At 42.7% G+C, this 18,599-nt stretch overlaps 1 protein-coding gene and 1 long non-coding RNA gene across 2 annotated transcripts in view; one reads left to right on the top strand and one right to left on the bottom strand.

Moving 5' to 3' along the window:
• The window catches only part of PRRT1 (proline rich transmembrane protein 1), a 47,949-nt gene extending 39,086 nt beyond the window's left edge, over nt 1-8,863 (top strand). The window contains exon 4 of the mRNA XM_089693397.1: nt 1,616-8,863. Within this exon, the coding sequence (XP_089549523.1) occupies nt 1,616-1,792 (177 nt within the window). The 3' untranslated portion in view covers nt 1,793-8,863. The remainder of the gene's footprint in view (nt 1-1,615) is intronic.
• A 1,524-nt stretch (nt 8,864-10,387) lies between these two features.
• The window catches only part of LOC149449317 (uncharacterized), a 36,583-nt gene continuing 28,371 nt past the window's right edge, over nt 10,388-18,599 (bottom strand). The window contains exon 4 of the long non-coding RNA XR_016315425.1: nt 10,388-10,884. This is a non-coding gene — a long non-coding RNA (uncharacterized LOC149449317). The remainder of the gene's footprint in view (nt 10,885-18,599) is intronic.

The following is an 18,599-nucleotide window of genomic DNA, read 5'->3' as shown; positions in this document are numbered from 1 at the left end:
GTAGGAAGAGTAGAAGATTCCATTATTAGTTGACGGCAGGATAGGCTTCCCCGAAGAGATAGTATTTCAGAGATCGCCTAAAAGTGAGCAGAGTAGGCGATAGTCTGATAAATTGGGGTAGAGAATTCCAGAGGATGGGGGAAGCTCTGGAGAAGTCCTGGAGACGAGCATGGGAGGAGGAGACAAGGGAGCTAGAGAGCAGAAGGTTGTGCGAGGAGCGGAGAGTACGATTTGGGTGATATTTGGAGACAAGATCGGTGATATAATTTGTGGCAGAGTTATAAATGGCTTTATATGTTATTGTTAATGTTTTGAATTTTATTCGTTGGGCAACGGGAAGCCAGTGGAGGGTTTGGCAGAGAGGGGTGGCTTATACAGAACGGTTAGTAAGGTGGATGAGTCTGGCAGCAGCATTCATGATAGACTGAAGAGGGGATAGCCTGCGATGAGGCAGGCCAGTGAGGAGGGAGTTACAATAGTCGAGGCGTGATATAACAAGGGAGTGAATAAGTTGCTTAGTAGTTTCCGAGGTTAGGAACGGGCGTATCTTGGAGATGTTGTGGAGGTGAAGTCTACAAGATTTAGACAGCGATTGGATTTGGGACTGAAAGGACAGATGGGAGTCTAGGATTACACCTAGTACCCTGGCATGAGGGGAGGGACTGATGGTTGTATTATTGATTTTGATGGAGAAGGCGGGGGAGGGGGCATGGGCTGGAGGGTATACTAAGTGCTCAGTTTTGGAAAGATTGAGTTTGAGGAAGTGGAGTGACATCCATGCCGATATGTTGCTTAGTAGGTTAGTAATGCGAGAGGAGACTGAAGGGGTGAGGTGAGGGGTAGAAAGATAGATTTGTGTCATCAGCATAGAGATGGTACTTAAAGCCATGGGAGTTTATCAAATGACCAAGGGAGGAGGTGTAGATGGAGAACAGTAGGGGTCCAAGGACGGAACCTTGAGGGACCCCTACAGAAAGAGGAAGTGGAATAGGAATAGGTAAAAGGGGAACCAGGAGAGAGCAGAGTCTCGGAGGCCAAGAGAGTGGAGTTTTTTGAGGAGGAGGGGATGGTCAACCGTATCAAAAGCTGCAGAGAGGTCAAGTAGCAAGAATATGGAGTAGTGGCCATTGGTGTTAGCAGTTAGTAGATCATTAGTGAGTTTTAGTAGGGCAGTTTCAGTGGAGTGTAGTGAGCGAAAGCCAGACTGTAAAGGGTCAAGAAGGTTGTTGTCAGTGAGGTAGGAGCTCAGGAGATTGTAGACTAAGCGTTCTTGGAGTTTAGAGGTAAATGGCAGCAGGGAGATGGTTCTTAAGTTGTTCATGTTGCTGGGATCCAGGGAGGGCTTTTTAAGTATGGGAGTGATGTGTGCATGCTTTAGAGGGGAGGGGAAGGCACCGTTAGAGAGGGAGAGATTGAAGATGTGAGTGAGGGAGCATAGGATGGAAGAAGAGGGTGACCGTAGTAGTTGTTAGGGGACAGGATCCAGGGGGGCAGCTAGTAGGATGGGCTTCTGAGAAAACCTTAGTGACCTCTTCGGTAGTAGCAAGGTTTTATCACAAATTAGATTATCACAAATTACATGATTGGAGTATAACTTTTCTTTGTGGTTCCACAGGTCAGGACAGCTCTGGCTCGAGGAGACATCATGTCAGCAGAAATTGCCTCTCGTGAAGCTCGGAATTTTTCCTTCATCAGCCTGGCCATTGGGATCGCTGCCATGGTCTTGTGTACCATCCTCACAGTGGTTATTATCATCGCAGCTCAGCACCATGATAATGATTGGGGTAACTGAATTATCCTTACGGCACCTGCGGGGCAACTGAAGGACAGCTCAATCCACCAAGACTTCTCTGTGCCCTTGACACTTTCTAAAGTCTAGTTTCTTCAGTTCTGATTTGGACTCATTTTTATGTCTTATGTTTTCAATGTCTTCCTTTTATGTTTTGTTCTTTTCTTCCTTTGCTCCTTTCCATATTTCCCTCTTCTTTCGCCATAATTTTTCAACATCCTTTTGTAAAGTTACCCTCTTCACTTTTCTAGTTTGGTTTCCATTTCTTTGTTGGCCATCTTGTCTTTTCTCATACCAACTCTTCTCTTCTGCTTTTTTCCCATCCACCACAGTGCTTTTTTATCTCCCATCCTCTTCCCCGTCCGCTCCGTTCCCCAATCCCCTCTCCCTTGTTCTAAGTAATACAGGTGCCATCTTGGGTGTTATGGGGTAAAATAGGGGTAAACTAGGAGTTTCATGGGGTATTTTTCAGCTATGAATTAAGGATGTGGAAAACCGTTCGGCTGAGAAATAAAGGAAAGGAGATAGCCAAATATTTGCTGTGGCATTTCAAGTGTCACAAAATAAAAGGGAAAATAGGTAAATTATCAGACTTATAGCCCATTGTAAAGGCAAAATGGAGGCCAGAAAAACTTAAGACATGAGTGAAATGTGTGAAGTAGAGTTATAGAGTGAATGGAATGGAGGTGAGGGGTTTATTCTGCAAATCACAGCAAAGAAAAATGGAGGTGTTCCTCTTGCAACCAGCCAGATTTTAACAGTATCTGAAATAAAGCTGAAATTCCATTGCTTGCTATGGCCATCTTCTTTTTCCCATTGCTTCAGCTTTATATACAGTATCAAACTCAGTGGCCCTGATACGTCAAGCTGCAATAGCATTTAAGGCACTTTAATAGGTGTGTACGGCATGCTAAAGTTAACTTTCATCCAGTATTATCGTATGATATTGTAGCAAGCCTATTTGTTAAAGCATTTGAGTTCAGATAGACTTTAAAGCCTATTTTGCAAATCTTTAACCAACCCTATTATAAAAAAAATCCAAAACAGGCTTTAAACGAAGAGACAAAATATCTTTCTTGTTGGTCTGTTCACGAGAAATCCTCAGATGAAGTTCACTGGAAAATCAACACTTTCTGGAGTGTTGATCACCTTGTTCCCCATGACACAGGACGAGTAGTGATGGGAGGAATCACTGAGTACTGCAGGGGATGGAAGAGGTTGACACTCCCAGAGGTGTTGAATTTTCCAGCAGACTTCATCAGAGGATTTTTCTTGAATGGAGCAGCATTTTGGTGGTGTGGACAGAGGGAAAGGTTGATTTTGTTAAGCAGTATTGCAGCTTGGTGAATTAGGACTTGTATCTGTTAATAAAAACGCAAAACATTTGTTGACCCCCAGCGATACAAGGTGACCTTCATATGTTGATGTGCAACTGCCCAGAAAGGGGTAGCTATTTTGTTGGCTGGCTGGCCCAGTATTTCCAAATATACAGCCTATCAGTTCACTAGAATGAAACTCAAGGAGTAGTTTTAACACACAAAATGGCTACCAGCTCTGTATGGGAACAACAGGTCCTCTTAAAGCTGAAGTTTACATGCTTAGCCTTGACAACATGACATAGCTCCTGGTCTGGCCAAAAGCGTAAAATGTTAGTGCATTCTGTTGCATTATTTTGTTGAATTAAGGTGACCTTCTAGTGAGATTTGATCTGGTTTGCATTCTATTTGGCTATTTTCTCCTGCATATAGCACTAACCTTTCTATAGAATAAATTGCAGCTCATGGAATTAGGATAAAGAGGGTTGTATTTTTATATGCTAGATAATTTAATGAATGTTGGTTTATTCGGGAAGGGCATGTGTGCAAAGTCCAGGAGCAGCAAAATATCTCCTTTGTGAAGCTGGTCAGCTTGGCATCTCTACTGGCCATGGCAACTGATGTCATGATGTACAGTGGGTAGGCAGATAGGTATTAAAAACTTAAAATGTATTTCCACACAGCTGCCAATTTTTGTTTCTAGCAGCTTAATGCATCATTTAAGGACCACACTATGCATGTTATGGCTCAATTCTGGGGCACAAACCCAAAAAACTACAGCCATTCACTTCTCTAGTAATCGGCTGGTGGTATGGAAAACATATTCTGTGCATTGAACGATTTTGTTCGTGACCATTCAAAGCCAATTGCAATAATGTAAAAACCACTAACGATTTTTGAAGTGTTACTAAACCCACAACAGTAAAATCAGTCTGTATATGCAGTAAAGCATGCTTGTTATACTCACTGTGGAACCTAAGGGGTTAATCCTCTGCATTGTGTAAAAAGGCTGTTTGATCCTTTCTTCTCTGCCCCTCCTCTTGTTGAAATGACCACCTGATACAGACTGAATCTGTAGTCACATGCACATGCTCAGTTTTGTGTGAATTGCTAGAGAGGTTTTTTTTTTCTTGGGAGAGTGCGTGTGATCAGCACAGGCCAATCAGCACTGTCCAGACAGAGGGTCAGGGGGTTTCACATCCTCCTAGAGCAGAAAGAAAACTCCTCCTACAAGCTTTAACCAGTGCTCTGCTGAGGTCACAAGACTGCTCTAACTGCTGATGAGAATAGGTATTTAGCAGTTTATAGTTACTAAAATAATTGCATTTCCATGTTCTGTGTACTGTGGGAGACCAGATATAGTGAAGGCAGGGTCCTGGATTTAGTATCACCTTAAGGTTCCATTGGTGTCAGTGATTAGGTCACACATACAGTCAGCACAATTGTCCCCATCCTTATTTAATATCTGCCCCATTTTTCCATCACAATCATAAAAGGAGAGGAATTTTTCATAATTGTTATGGAAGGACTTGCACTGTTTTAAGATACAGGTTAGCTGGAAGAAATACAACCCTTTCAGCCAAGAGTAGAAACTTAGATAACTTTTTTCCCTTAGTAAAACACTCATTAACAAACAGTAGATCCTTTAGGTTCGATTTATACTCTTACATTGCAGTTACATGCAGTAAACACTTGCTGTACCACTTACTACAAGGCATGATAGCACCAGGGGCGGACTGACAACTCATGGGGCCCCTGAGCAATAGAGGTTCATGGGGCCCCGTGTCCTTGCCCAAACTCAAAAAAGCCTATGAAAAAGGTACCAAGGGCATCTCATGGGGCCCCCTACTGACCCCGGGCCCTCGGGCAGTGCCCGAGTTTCCAAATGGTCAGTCCGCCCCTGGATAGCACACAACAATAGATGTGGTGTGTTGCTGTGTCATTGATCTTCAATGACACCTCAACTCACCTTGCCAGTGCACAATAATGCAGGTGCATTTTAGAACACCATAATGCATAGATGTGACCCATCTGTGAATTGTGATGCGCTGCATCGAAATAAGTGCAGAAGTTCCATTCAAACCTGCATTGTGGTACATTGGCAGCATAGGAAATACGAATGGACTGTCTTACAGCGATGCATGAAAATATGTGTGGTAATGCACCGCAACACTAAATCCAGCAAAAACCTTGTGTCTTGACACTTACTATCTATAGGCAGCCAAGACTGATACAGGTTTTGCTTTCGATAGGTTCCAGCAGGTTAAATTAATTAACACTTTATCTTCTTTTAGGGTTCTTGTGGAGAGGTCTCCATGGTTCTCACATCTTCTCACTTACAGTACTCAAGTCAAGGGAGGTCTATGTAAAATGCATCAGGATGAATGAAACCTTTGGAGCAAAGAGATGTTGTCACTCCTGGAGTAGTATAGAAAAAGCCAATGAGTGATTTAATTCACCAGCATTGATCTATAACTCATATATACATTTTTTGAGCAGAGTTAGCCTTTGAAGAGGATTTCAGGTTTCAGTTAGAAAGTACATTATCTGTTTACATGCCCCAGCACTTGATTGGCCTATAAACCCTGCCTATCACTGCTATTGCCTGCATACAACCTGACCGAAGAAACCATCACCTTTTAATGGGGGCCATGTTGAAAAGCAATGGCTTTTCGGAGGCTAGACTGCATGGCACCAAAAGCAATGTCAGGTAGAGAAATATCTTTCGATCAGTTTCGAAACTAATGCAGGCCATAGACGGGTCGGTTATCGGCCAAATTTTTGTCCGCACGAAAAATCGTCCGATATTCACTCTGTTAGTGGGGCCAGCCCGTCGGCCGTTTTTCGTGGATCTTCTCGTTTACTTTTATCGGTCATGCTGGAAAATCCATGAAAAACGGCCAGCAACGACTGATTTTTCGTTTATTGGCCGAAAATTCGGCCGATAAACGACCCGTCTATGGCCAGCCTTAGACCAGAAACAAAGTATTGTTAGGTTCTATAATAAACTCAGTGGGTTCTTATAAGATTTAAGAAAATCATCAATTAGTTTGTGGTTCCATAGAGCTACAAATCCTGGCAAGCAATGACAACCATGGGATAGCAGGGTACATTAAGACGTGTAGTTTCAAATGAAGTAGCAGGCCCCAGACCACTTAGGAATACCAGGCAACCAAAATCATCCTTCTGTCCTCCATCATTGCACTAGAAAAATGAAAGAGAACATCTGATTGGTTGCTGTGAACAACAACAATCTTTGTAATTTAAGATTCCTCATAGGCCTGTTTCCTGGTTTCATTTAAAATGTCCTCACTTTAAACTACCCAGTTGGGACACATTGCTGACAATATAATAAATTGGTTCTTCTGCTAACCCTAATATGGAGATATTTTTGGAATATTTTCATCAGCACTTGATACATTTAGGTCAGACATGATGTAGGGGGATGGTGGGGGCACACAAGAAATAGACAGAAGGAATTACAGCAAATTAAAGCTCATATTAGCCTGTAATGACATTATATGGAACTGAATGCTAGATGAGTAGAAAACAGGATGAGTGCGGAGATGTTGTTTGACAGCTGAGAACGAACTAGGGTTATTGGCATTGCCAGTGGAGACCAGTCATATTTGGGCTGGATTCACCTCTCCATGTGCAATTTCCAGTATTATCAAAAATCATGCATTTTCATGCACTGCCATTGTCATCAATAGGCCCTGTACCATGTATCAATGCACCAAATAATGGACAATCATGAACATATAGTGTAAGTGTGAACTATTATCATTCAAAACTATAGCTAACCTGTATACTTGTGTTGATGTGCATTAAAATGCAAACTTGTAAACGGGCCCTTGAAGGTCTACTTCACTCAAAACTAATATTGTATCTCTGTGTAGTGCAATTTCAATTGCATGCTGATATCTTTGGGGGAGGCTACTGGTGAGATTTCTCCACTAACGAAACTGGTGGGTGAATTAGTCCACCATATTCTAAAACCTAAATAGCAAGGTAGGGTTGGCCTTTAAAGTGTATATCCATCCAAAATATTCATTTTTTTAGTCTTAGGTAGAGTGGGGAAGGATTAGAACTTCTGTTTTTACTGCTCACTATAGCATTTAGTGAACGCACCTGAAAGTTTGCAATAAGTTTGTAAATTTCTAGTGGTAATATGAACCAAATTAAAGCCAATGCAATCAATTGAGCTCCTGCTCAGGGCCCATTGGTTGCTTGGATGCCAGCATCCCTGGCCCCAGCCAGAAGTTTCCCAAGTCAATAGATTAATGTAAACAAAAGGTGAGGATACTGACTGAAGCCACAACAATAGTTGGTCAACAATGTCAGCCAGCATCCACGGACCCCTTGTTCACATTCATCCCTCAACTGGGGAATCTCTTGGCCGGTAGCTGAATTGGGCCAAGGATGTGTCGTTGATTGCTAGAATGCTGGTGGCCACCTGTGTCTGCAACCAACAAGCCCTAAGTAGGAAGCTGGTATATTTAATGGTGGTAGTAATACTGCCAACTAAATGAATGACTTCCCAGGAGCTGGAGGTTTGGCTCAGCAGGTGCGTAGGATAACAGGCCATTTAGTTTGCTTGCTCAGTGAACAGCTAGAGTTTCCAGCTTGTCCTTTGACACCACAAACAAGATCCCCATCACTAGTGATATTAGCTTTTCAAAATAATACATTTAATACCTTATAGTAGCACCTCTCAACCAGGGTTCCCCCAGAGGTTGCTAGGGTTTTTTTGAGCTGAGACTGATTGACCTCCCTTTTGATGGTGCTTCCATAGTTCTGGGGCCAACACAACTTGGCAGAGCTAGCAATATGACACAAATGATGTTTGTAGCTCTCTGTAAAGGTGGCATTCTGATTACCATTGTAAGTGGGACATTCTTCCCATTGGCCACCAATTCAAGGGACATTTTTTCCATTGACCCCCAATGAATTGGTTTTAGTAAGGGTTTCCCAAAACCTGAACACCTGAAGGGTTCATCTGGGGTAAAAAGGTTGAGAAAAGCTAAAATAGTGGATGAAATATTTAGTGCAGTGTTTTTGGTAGGCAATTAGTACAAAGTTTTTAGAGAGGGACTATCCCTCTAAATAACGCACAGTTAGAATTTTTGATCACAATTAAAACAAGGAATCTGTGAATCCTCGCCAGATTTTTATTGATGCTTGTCCAGTTTTCAGAAATAAGGGCCTTGTTTTTTTGCCATCTGACACAATTGTTTCAAACAGACCATTTTGCCCCTAGCAAGCAATCAGAATCTTCCATTTGCTTTCAGATATTGCACTGGGAGAAAGCAATGGGGACTCAAATACCTATAGGGGACATGGATTGTGGAGACAAACTCACAAATGAGATATTTGCTGCTTTAGGAAACATTTTGAGTATTAACACAGGGGCTAGCCAATTTATGTGATTTTCCCCCCCCCAGACTGTACAATACTCCCAGCATGCCCTGCTGCCGGAGCCCAACCTAGAAGAAGATAGCGTGAAAGCAAGAGAGCCGGCTGAGGTTTGAGTGTGTAATAAAGAGCAAGCTGCTATATTTCTGAACAGTGTTATAGGGGTGGGTCGGTTTATTTCTGTGATTAAACAAGATGTTTATGGTTCTGATGACTATTCTTTAATATTACTGATGACTTATTTATTTATTGGTTGGAGGGGTGCATTGTGGGTATTTATTCATTAGCATTTGGAATGGTAATTTAGCTGCATTATCTATAATAAAAACCAAAATCTATTTCAGTCAGGCTCTGTGAATTTTTTTTTCAATGTCTGTTAAAAAAAAAAACATGCTGCACACATTTTTTTTAACTTTTTTGACTGTGCACATATGTTTATGTGAATGGGGTGAATTTTGGATAGAGTAAAGCAAGGTTATATGGTACTTTCTGCCATTTTTTTTTTGCCATCTGTGTCCCATTGGATAAATTTCTCTTCACTCCCTGTCCCATAGCCACAACAGGAAGTGAGTAAAATCCCTCCAAAGAGAAGGAAATCCTGGTTGCTATCAGGACTACCAGAACTAGTTAGCCTGTTGTATGATTTCCCCTCTACTGCTGTTCTAGGGACAACCCAAAATGTGGGACTTTTTTTTTTACTTTCACTTGTCATCAGCACAAAGAGAGAAGGTGAATCTCCCTACAGGGGACACAGACAGCAATAAAGACATAATAAACAAGAGGCACTAATCACCATATACCCAAAACAATGTGTAATTGTTAAAGCAGAACTCCTGTTATACTTTTTTTTCCCATTCAGTGGGGCATGGCTTAACTGCTTGTTTTGTCCAGGGACTCAGGGAAAAGCTATACACACCCCATCATCCAATCCTCCAGAAAACTGCACTCCCCTATGTCCAGCGGTGGACTGTTCTGCCATCTTCATGTTCGGAACCGGTCTATGGGCGTGATGATGTCAGGAACAGCCCATTCACAGGACCAGTAGCTTGTAGGGGGACAGGAACGGCGGGGACTGGTCTTGCTCTCGGTGGATCGGCAGATTAGGTAAGTATATCTCTGCTCTCCAAACCCCTAGACACAAATAAGCCTGTAACCCATGCAGTGGGAAAATACAATTTTTGCCTGGAATTCTTCTTTAAAAAAAACTCCTATTGTGCATAAAGACCTTTCAATGTAAATATTGCATATGAATATTGAATATGAAGCCAAAAGTAAAAGGCTTATAATTATACACGGAGGTTTGCAATCAATGTATACACATAATCAAAATTCATAGAAAAATTCTCCTTTTTTTTAATATTGAATAAATATCAAAAAACAAAATTCCATATATATATATATATATATACATACACACACATATAATTGTGGTTTACTTAATAATAAAAAGTAGAATATATATACTGTGTGTATGTAGATAGATAGATAGATAGATAGATAGATAGATAGATAGATAGATAGATAGATAGATGTATATATACTCAGGTTAGGTCAATAGACATACAAGGCAGGTCACTAGAAGGGGTAGCAATTTACAGTCTTTCAAAAATCGATGCCGTCAATTGGAACTTGTCCAGGCTTTCTTATATATATAGAACGATACAAGGCAACTGCAGGACTCGTCTTCTTTATTTTTCATCAAAAGTAGCAAATGTTCAAACATTACAGTTTGTACCTTTTGAACATTTGCTACTTTTGGATGAAAAATAAAGGAGTGCTTCGGTTACCTTGTATTATTCTGTATTGTATATTTTCAGTACTGTGTAAAAGGTATAGGCAGTTGTGAAAAAATGCAGTAAACGAAGAATGCTTTCAGAAATAGAAGTGTTATTAATTTATTTTTATCAATTCACAAAATGAAAAGTAAATGAACAGAAAATAAATCCAACTCAATCAATATTTGGGTTGACCACCCTTTGGCTTCAAAACAGCATCAATTCCTCTAGGTACACTTGCACACAGTCTTTGAAGGAACTCAGCAGGTAGGTTGTGCCAAACATCTTGGAGAACTAACCGCATATCTTCTGTGGATATAGGCTGCCTAAAAATACTTCATTTTCTCCATGTAATTTCAGACAGATGATGTTAAGATCAGGGCTCTGTGGGGGTTAGACCATCACTTTCAGGACTCCTTGTTCTTCTTTATGCTGAAGATAGTTCTTAATGACATTGGCGGTATGTTTGGGGTCGTTGTCCTGTTGCAGAATAAATTTGAGGCCGATCAAACTCCTCTCTGTTGGTATGGCATGATGGATAAGTATCTGCATGAAGACATATGATCCCGAGTAGTTGATCTTCATAAGGCTACAAACGGAAACAAAGCAAGTGTTTAGGCATCCATCAGTCGACAGACAAATTGTCTATAAATGGAGACTGTTTAGTACTGTGGCTACTCTTCCTAGAAGTGGGTGCCTAGCCAAGCCCAGAGGACTCCCAAGGCACACCACAGTATCCTCAATGAGGTAAAGAAGAACCCATGAGTAACAGCTAAAGGCTTGAAGACAACACTGGAACTGGCAAACATCCCTGATCATGAGTCTACCATACATATGTCTTTGAACAGGCAGGGTGTCCATGACAGTACACCACACAGGAAGCCGCTGCACTCCAAAAATAACATTGCTGCGTGCCTGAAGTTTGCCAAAGAGCACCTTGACAAACTGCAATGCTACTGGGATAATTGTTTTGTGTACTGGTGAAACAAAAGTTGAATTGTTTGGGAAGCATACTCAGCACAGCTTACCAACATCAAAACATCATCCCAACTGTGAAGTATGGTGGAGGGTACGTCATAATTTGGGCTTTGCTACCTCAGGGCCTGGACCACTTGCCATCATTGAGGGGGAAATTAATTCCCAAGTATATCTAAATATCCTACAGGATGATGTCAGGGTGGCTGTCTGCCAGCTGAAGCTTAGTAGAAGTTGAATGATGCAGCAGGACAATAGCCTTACAGTAAATCCACCACAGACTGGCTTCAGAAAAAGAAAATGCATCTTTTGGAGTGCCCCAGTCACAGTCCAGACCTGAAACCCATAGAGATGCTGTGGAATGAGCTCAAGAGAGCCATTCACACCATACATTCTATGTGTCTGAGCTGAAGCAGTTTTGTAAAGAGGAATGGTCATAAATTCCTCCTGAACATTTTGCAGGACTGATCCAGAGCTACCGAAAGTGCTTGCATGAAGTAATTGCTGCCAAATTAGCATTTATTTTCTATTAACACCAAGGCAGGGGCGGACTGACCATTTGGAAATTCAGGCACTGCCCGAGGGCTCGGGGTCAGTAGGGGGCCCCATGAGATGCCCCTGGTACCTTTTTTATAGGCTTTTTTGAGTTTGGGCAAGGACACAGGGGCCCCATGATCCGCTATTGCCCGGGGGCCCCATGAGTTGTCAGCCTGCCCCTGCACCAAGGGTTCACTTACTTTTTCCTCCAGCACTGTGTATGTTTAGTGGATGTGTCCAGTCAAGACATGAGAATTAGAATTATTTGTGTGTCATCAGCTTATGCACATTTATGTTTGTCCATTATTGTGACTTAAATGAGGATCAGATCCCAGTTTTATAGCAAATTACCACAGAAAACCAAGTAATTCCCATGTGTTCCCATACTTTTGCAAAGTGCTGAATTTATAAAGCTTTTCTGAGAGTTCAGAAAAAGGGGGAGAGCTGAAAATACACTCTGCAAAACTCAGTGAGGAGAGTTCTGAGAGCTGATTGGAGGGAAGAGACATGCCCCCCTTCCACACAGCACATAGGAAGAGATCTGAGGCTGTCAATCTGCTGGAGGTCCCTCCCCTGTCGCCATTTTTCTCCTAATATCAAGAAAACTTGTCAGAAGTGATTCATGCTGATAGCAGAGGAATGAAGCAGCAGAAAAAAATGGCATTTAGTGACCTTAACTTAGACAAGTACACACTATAGAGGGATATGCTTTGTTCTTATTTCATGTCTGAGGTTTACAGCCACGTTAATATACAGCAAATATGTTAAAATCGAGGTCTTAGAGAATATGCTCATTGCCACCACTTGGCTAGACAATTGAAAAAACAGCAGACTTTACGTCATGTTCATGGCTTGACAACACAGAATGGATGGGTGGAGGACACTTATGCTATCACTGGGCTGTTTCAACGGTTTTATGCTTCTCTTTACAACCTCCCTACCAACTCCCTTACTGTGGATAGCATGACTCAGACTACTAATAAGCCTACATACAGGACTTCGCTTTCCTTGCTTTCCCCTCTCATATTATTGAGGAACTAGAACACCCGATAACCGCTGAGGAATTAGGTAAAGGCTGTTGCTGCCCTTCCTTTGGGCAAAAGTCTGGGACTGGATGGCTTCACTGATTATTATAATCAGTATTATAGGATAGTTTTCTCTATCCTTGCCAGCCCACTCTATCAACTCTATCACCACTAACAACCCATTGCCTCCATTGGGCTAGATTTTAGCCTTATATCGAGAACCTAAAGCCTGTGTGCAGGTGAACGGTACACTCTCTGTCCGCTTTGATATTCATAATGGGGCTAGGCAAGGTTGCCCATTGTACCCCTTGTTATTTTCCTTGATCCTAGAGCCCTTTTTACGGAGAGCCTGAAGTCATCGAGACATTGCAGGGATTCGTATTTGGTTCACAAAACATAAGCTATGCTATGCTGGTGATCTTTTTTATTTGTCGAAACCCCATATCTCTGTCCCGGTACTTATGACAGAACTTCAACAGTTTGGCGTCTTATCCAACTCCAAATAAATTATAATAAATCTGTTCTGCTTCCTATCCATGTTCCACCTCCGTTGGCTGAATCGCTGCAACAGTCTTTCCCCTTCGTGTGAAGGAGGGGCTCTTTATCGTACTTGGGGACTCATATTTCTCCGACCCTAAACTTTTATATGACCTTAACTACGGCACATTGCTGACTTGCATGTTAAAGGGCTTACAACAATCGGGGATCCACCACTTGACCTGGTTTGGTAGGGTGAATGTCTTAAAAATTAAGATCCTACCGAGGATTCTATACTTTTTATATACTATACCTATTACCTTGCCCCAGGTTTTTTTTAAACAGCTTTGTAGCGCATTCCTGACCTGTATCTGGCATGATAAGAACCCTAGATTGGCATACGACATCTTACGTAGACATAAGAAGGATGGTGGAGTAGGGCTCACGGACATAGCTCTATATTATAAAGCCATGGCTCTGGTTCGCATTCTAAACTGGCAGCATGATGTCCTGACTAAACTATGGGTTTCATTAGAGAAATCAATGTCAGAGAGGAATCTGGCAAGTGCCCTTTGGATCCTAACTGCTTCCAGAGGACTTTCTGACTGGACATCACCCCTGACTCGAACCACATGGGCACTATATGCTCCTGGGACATCCTCACTAGCTTCACTAGGGGGTTACCCTTGGTTCCCACCAGGAGAGGAGCTTGAATTCTTTCACTCCTGGGGAGTGGATGGAGATTTTTCCAAATTTGCCCCTAAGGGTACCCCCTTACCTATCCATGTCTTAAAATCTGTGTATGGGATTTTCCCACTTGCAGATTGGAGGCACTGTCAAATGACTAACTTCTGTCATATGACATATGCCATATGAATTTATGTGCACTAGACTCCCAAACTCTAGACATTTATTATCCGAAATGTATCAGCTAGTGTCTAGTATGCATTCTATGTCAGTTCCATATTGCATAAGGGAATGGGAAAAGGAACTGTACTTGGAATCTACCCCACCTCAGATACATAGGGTTATTAAATTGACGCACACGTCATCCATCAGTTCCTGTATCCAGGAGTCTTCTTGTAAATTTCTTACTAGATGGTATAAAACCCCATCCCATCTGGCTCAGATATTCCTCGCTACCAATGCTCACTGTTGGAGAGGCTGCGATCAACGTGGTACATTTCTTCACCTTTGGTGGACCTGCCCCAAAATTAAAGCCTTTTGGGATATAATCACTCCTTGGATCCAAAAACTGACCTTAAGCCACATAGAGAGATTTCCCCTTTGCCTCTTCTTTCACTTGACCCCATCTTCTATGAAGCTGTACAAAAATAGCGTCACTCCTCATCTACTGAACACAGCTAAATCCTTGATTAATAGATTTTGGAAACAATCTGCTTGCCCAACACTTTCCAATTGGAAGCGGGAAGAAGATGCAATTATGGAAGCTGAGCAATGGGAGCACATGGTTAAGAATCAGCGGGAGAAATGTAAAGCCGTATGGCAGGGATGGATGTACTATTACCCTGAGATATCAGATGATTGATTATTTTTCTGTATGGACCCTCATAGTCTAGCTGCCCTCTTACAAACAGATTTGAAACATTGCATATCCCTATGTTGTTGTTTTTACCTACCTGAGTGTTGTTCGTTATTCCTTGGGCAGTTATGTAACAATCAGTATTTTTTACTAGAAAATGAGTTAGAACCTCCAAACATTATATATTTGTAGAGGCCCTACAGAATAAATTGGTGGGTTTTGCAATTTATTATGTCACACAGTATTTGCGCAGCAGTTTGCAAACGCAATTTTTTTGGATAAAAAAACTTTTTTGAATTCTAATACAAAAAAGCACAACACCTAACCCATTTTTGTTAAAGTATAAAAGATGATGTTATGCAGAGTAAATAAATACCAAATATGACCGGCATCAAAATTGTGCTTGCCTGTTCAACGGTGTCAAACAACATAGATTTTACTATCACTAGACGATGTTTTAAAAGCCTTTACAGGTCACCACTTTAAATTTATAAAAGAGGTCTAGTGCGAGAATTACTGGGCATGATCTGATGGTTGTGGCGATATCTCACATGTGAGGGATGATCGCTGTTTGTGTGCGTGTTAATTGATTTGTGCGTTTGCCTTTGCGTGTAAGCACGGTGGGGAACTTTTTTTTTTTTTAAGTATTTTTTTTTTTACAATGTTGCTTTATTTTTTTTAATCACTTTTATTGCTTTAACAAGCAATGTAAACATCCTTTGTGACAGCAATAGGCACATGACATGTACTCTTTATGGGGGTCTATAAGACTCCAGATCCCTCCTCTGCCCTCAAGAGCATTCAAAACACCAAGATCAGTGTTTTTGAATGCTTTTTATTTTTTTAAAATGTTGCCAACCACATCCGGGTAAACCGAAAGTGATGTCAGGTCATTGCTTCTGGGTTACCATAGCAGAGACTCAATCAAAGCTGATCCCAGCTTTGCTCAGTTGCCTGACCAGCCGGCGGACTTGCTGGCTGGTAGGACGGGTCTCCTGGTGGGATGGAATAGCTTGAGTGTGGGAAGGCGGGGGACATCCCCTCTTGTTGCTTGTACAAGCAATTGAGCAGCTAGTTAGTCACTCCGATTGCTTGTACAGTAGAGCCAACCGCCGACTCTAAAAAAGTGGTAACCGCAAACATTACCTTGGTATAACCACTTGAAATCAAGTGACGTACGGGTACATCGACTGGCGAAATGTGGTCAAGATGTGGCTAGCTGACCTCTCATGTGATGGTTCAACACCAATTTACAGAGCCACCAGCGTGTAAGGGTGGCATTCTAACCAACACTGTAAGGGGGGAATTCTTCCCACTGACTACCACCAGTGTAAGGGGAATTTTCCCAATGACCAATGCCAATGTAAGAGGTGGAGGTTCCCCGAGACCCTAAAATTATTGCAAAGGTTCCTTTAGGGTAAAAAGGTTGAAAAAGACTGCTTTATATCACGGTGATGGTGGTTCTAAAATGAATGACAACAAGAATGTGATGGTTGAAGAATATTTTCATTGAATAGGTGAACAGGGCTTGACCACCAGCCAATGATGGTGGATGTTTGCAGGTGTGGCTCTAGCGGAGCTCTATCAATAGGGCCTTCTTGTTAGATGTACACCCAGATGGTCAGCTTAACGCCGGTCCTGATGAAATGGCCGCGTTCGGACAGCTGCCCCAGCTGCAGCATTCTTTTACTTCTCGGAACTAAAGCAAATTAGGAACATTTGACAGCACCACATGCGGCGCCGAGAGAGGCTGCCTGCCGCTCTACTCCCACACACACATATTGCAGTACAATGAAAAGAGTACAGAGCCCAGGCAGCGTGTGAGGGGAACGGCTCTCATTCACACAGACACATTGATTACCCCTCCATCTGCCCGAGGGCCCGACAACATGAAGCAGCCACAATGTCAGCACAGCTGTGACACTTCCCTTCATTATGTGTATGAAAGGACACGTACCTCCCCACAGATCCCCCCTTATTACTTCCAAATATGCTAAGCTGTGATTTATGATCACTTCTAAGGCCTGTTTCATTAACCAGCACTGTGTCACCATAGCAACAGTTCTATTGGGACAGAAAAAAAATTATGAAGAACCGTAGGCGTTACCCATGGCAACAAGCAGGCTCAGACTTGGGTTTCCCTGTGCTGTTAAAGCTGATTTCCAGGTGTGGATGTTATAGCATAGTTGCAGTATATTGGTCCAGCTTGGAACAATGTAAATACACTATATTGACAAAAGTATTGGTCGGCCTGCCTTTACACGCACATGAACTTTAATGGCACCTCAGTCTTAGTCCGTAGGGCTCAATATTAAGTTGGCCCACCCTTTGCGGCTATAACAGCTTCAACTCTTCTGGGAAGGCCGTCCACAAGGTTTAGGAGGGTGTCTATTGGAAATGGCCATTCTTCCAGAAGCGCATTTGTGATGTCAGGCACTGATGTCAGATGAGAAGGCCTGGCTCGCAGTCCAGTCAAGTTCCTCCACCCAAACTCACTGATCCATGTCTTTATGCACCTTACTTTGTGCACTGCTGTGCAGTCATGTTGGAACAGGAAGGGGCCATCCCCAAACTCTTCCCCAAAGTTGGGAGCATGGAATTGTCCAAACTGTATTGGTATTCTGATGCCTTAAGAGTTCCCTTCACTGGAACTAAGGAGCCAAGCCCAACCCCTGAAAAACAATGGATGGGTATCTGGAGGGTTGTGCTAGAAGGGGTGGTTTGGAGGGGGATTTGTACTAGGAGGGTGGATTTGTGTTAGAGCGATCTGATGGGGAGGATTTATGCTAGGAGGGATGGTTGGGGGGGATTTGTGCTAGTAGGGATGATCGGGGGGATTTGTGCTAGTAGGGATGATCGGGGGGATTTGTGCTAGTAGGGATGATCGGGGGGTTTGTGATAGTAGGGATGATCGGGGGGATTTGTGCTAGGAGGGATGATCGGGGGGATTTGTGCTAGTAGGGATGATCGGGCTTATTTGTGCTAGTAGAAATGATCGGGGGGATTGTGGTAGTAGGGATGATCGGGGGGATTTGTGCTAGTAGGGATGATTGGCGGGATTTGTGCTAGGAGGGCCGATCTGGGGGATTTGTGCTAGTAGGGATGATTGGGGGGATTTGTGCTAGGAGGGATGATCGGGGGGATTTGTGCTAGTAGGGGTGATTGGGGGGATTTGTGCTAGTAGAGATGATCGGGGGGATTGTGCTAGTAGGGATGATTGGGGGTGGATTTGTGCTAGGAGAGATGATCGGGGGGGGGGGATTTGTGCTAGTAGGGATGATCGGGGGGATTTGTGCTAGTAGGGTTGATCGGGGGGATTTGTGCTAGTTGGGATGAGTGGGGGGATTTGTGCTAGTAGGGATGATCGGGGGGATTTGTGCTAGTAAGGATGAGTGGGGGGATTTGTGCTAGGAGGGATGATCGGGGGGGATTTGTGCTAGGAGGGAAAATTGTGGGGAGAATTAGTGCTAGGAGAGGATTTTTAGGGGCAATTGTGCTGGGAGAGGGGGATTTGGAGGGTGGAGAGGATTTATGCTCAGAGGAGAAATTTGGGCAGGAAGGGGATTTGAGCTGGGAAGGGGGATTTGTACTGAAAGAGGGTAAATTTGTTTGTTTGGAGAGAATTGTGTCTTGCAAAGGGAATTTTTGCTTAGGGGGTAAGTGTGAAGATTAGTGCTTGAATTTTTTTTTCTGTTGGGGGGGATTTTTGCTGACACGCAATGCTCATACATTGGGGGGGGGGGGGGG

This window comes from Staurois parvus, unplaced genomic scaffold (genome assembly GCF_062004578.1).
Source record: "Staurois parvus isolate SC_StPar_1 unplaced genomic scaffold, SC_StPar_1.0 ptg000631l, whole genome shotgun sequence".
NCBI classification, from domain to species: Eukaryota; Metazoa; Chordata; class Amphibia; order Anura; family Ranidae; genus Staurois; species Staurois parvus.
This window is presented reverse-complemented; position numbering and strand designations above follow the sequence as displayed.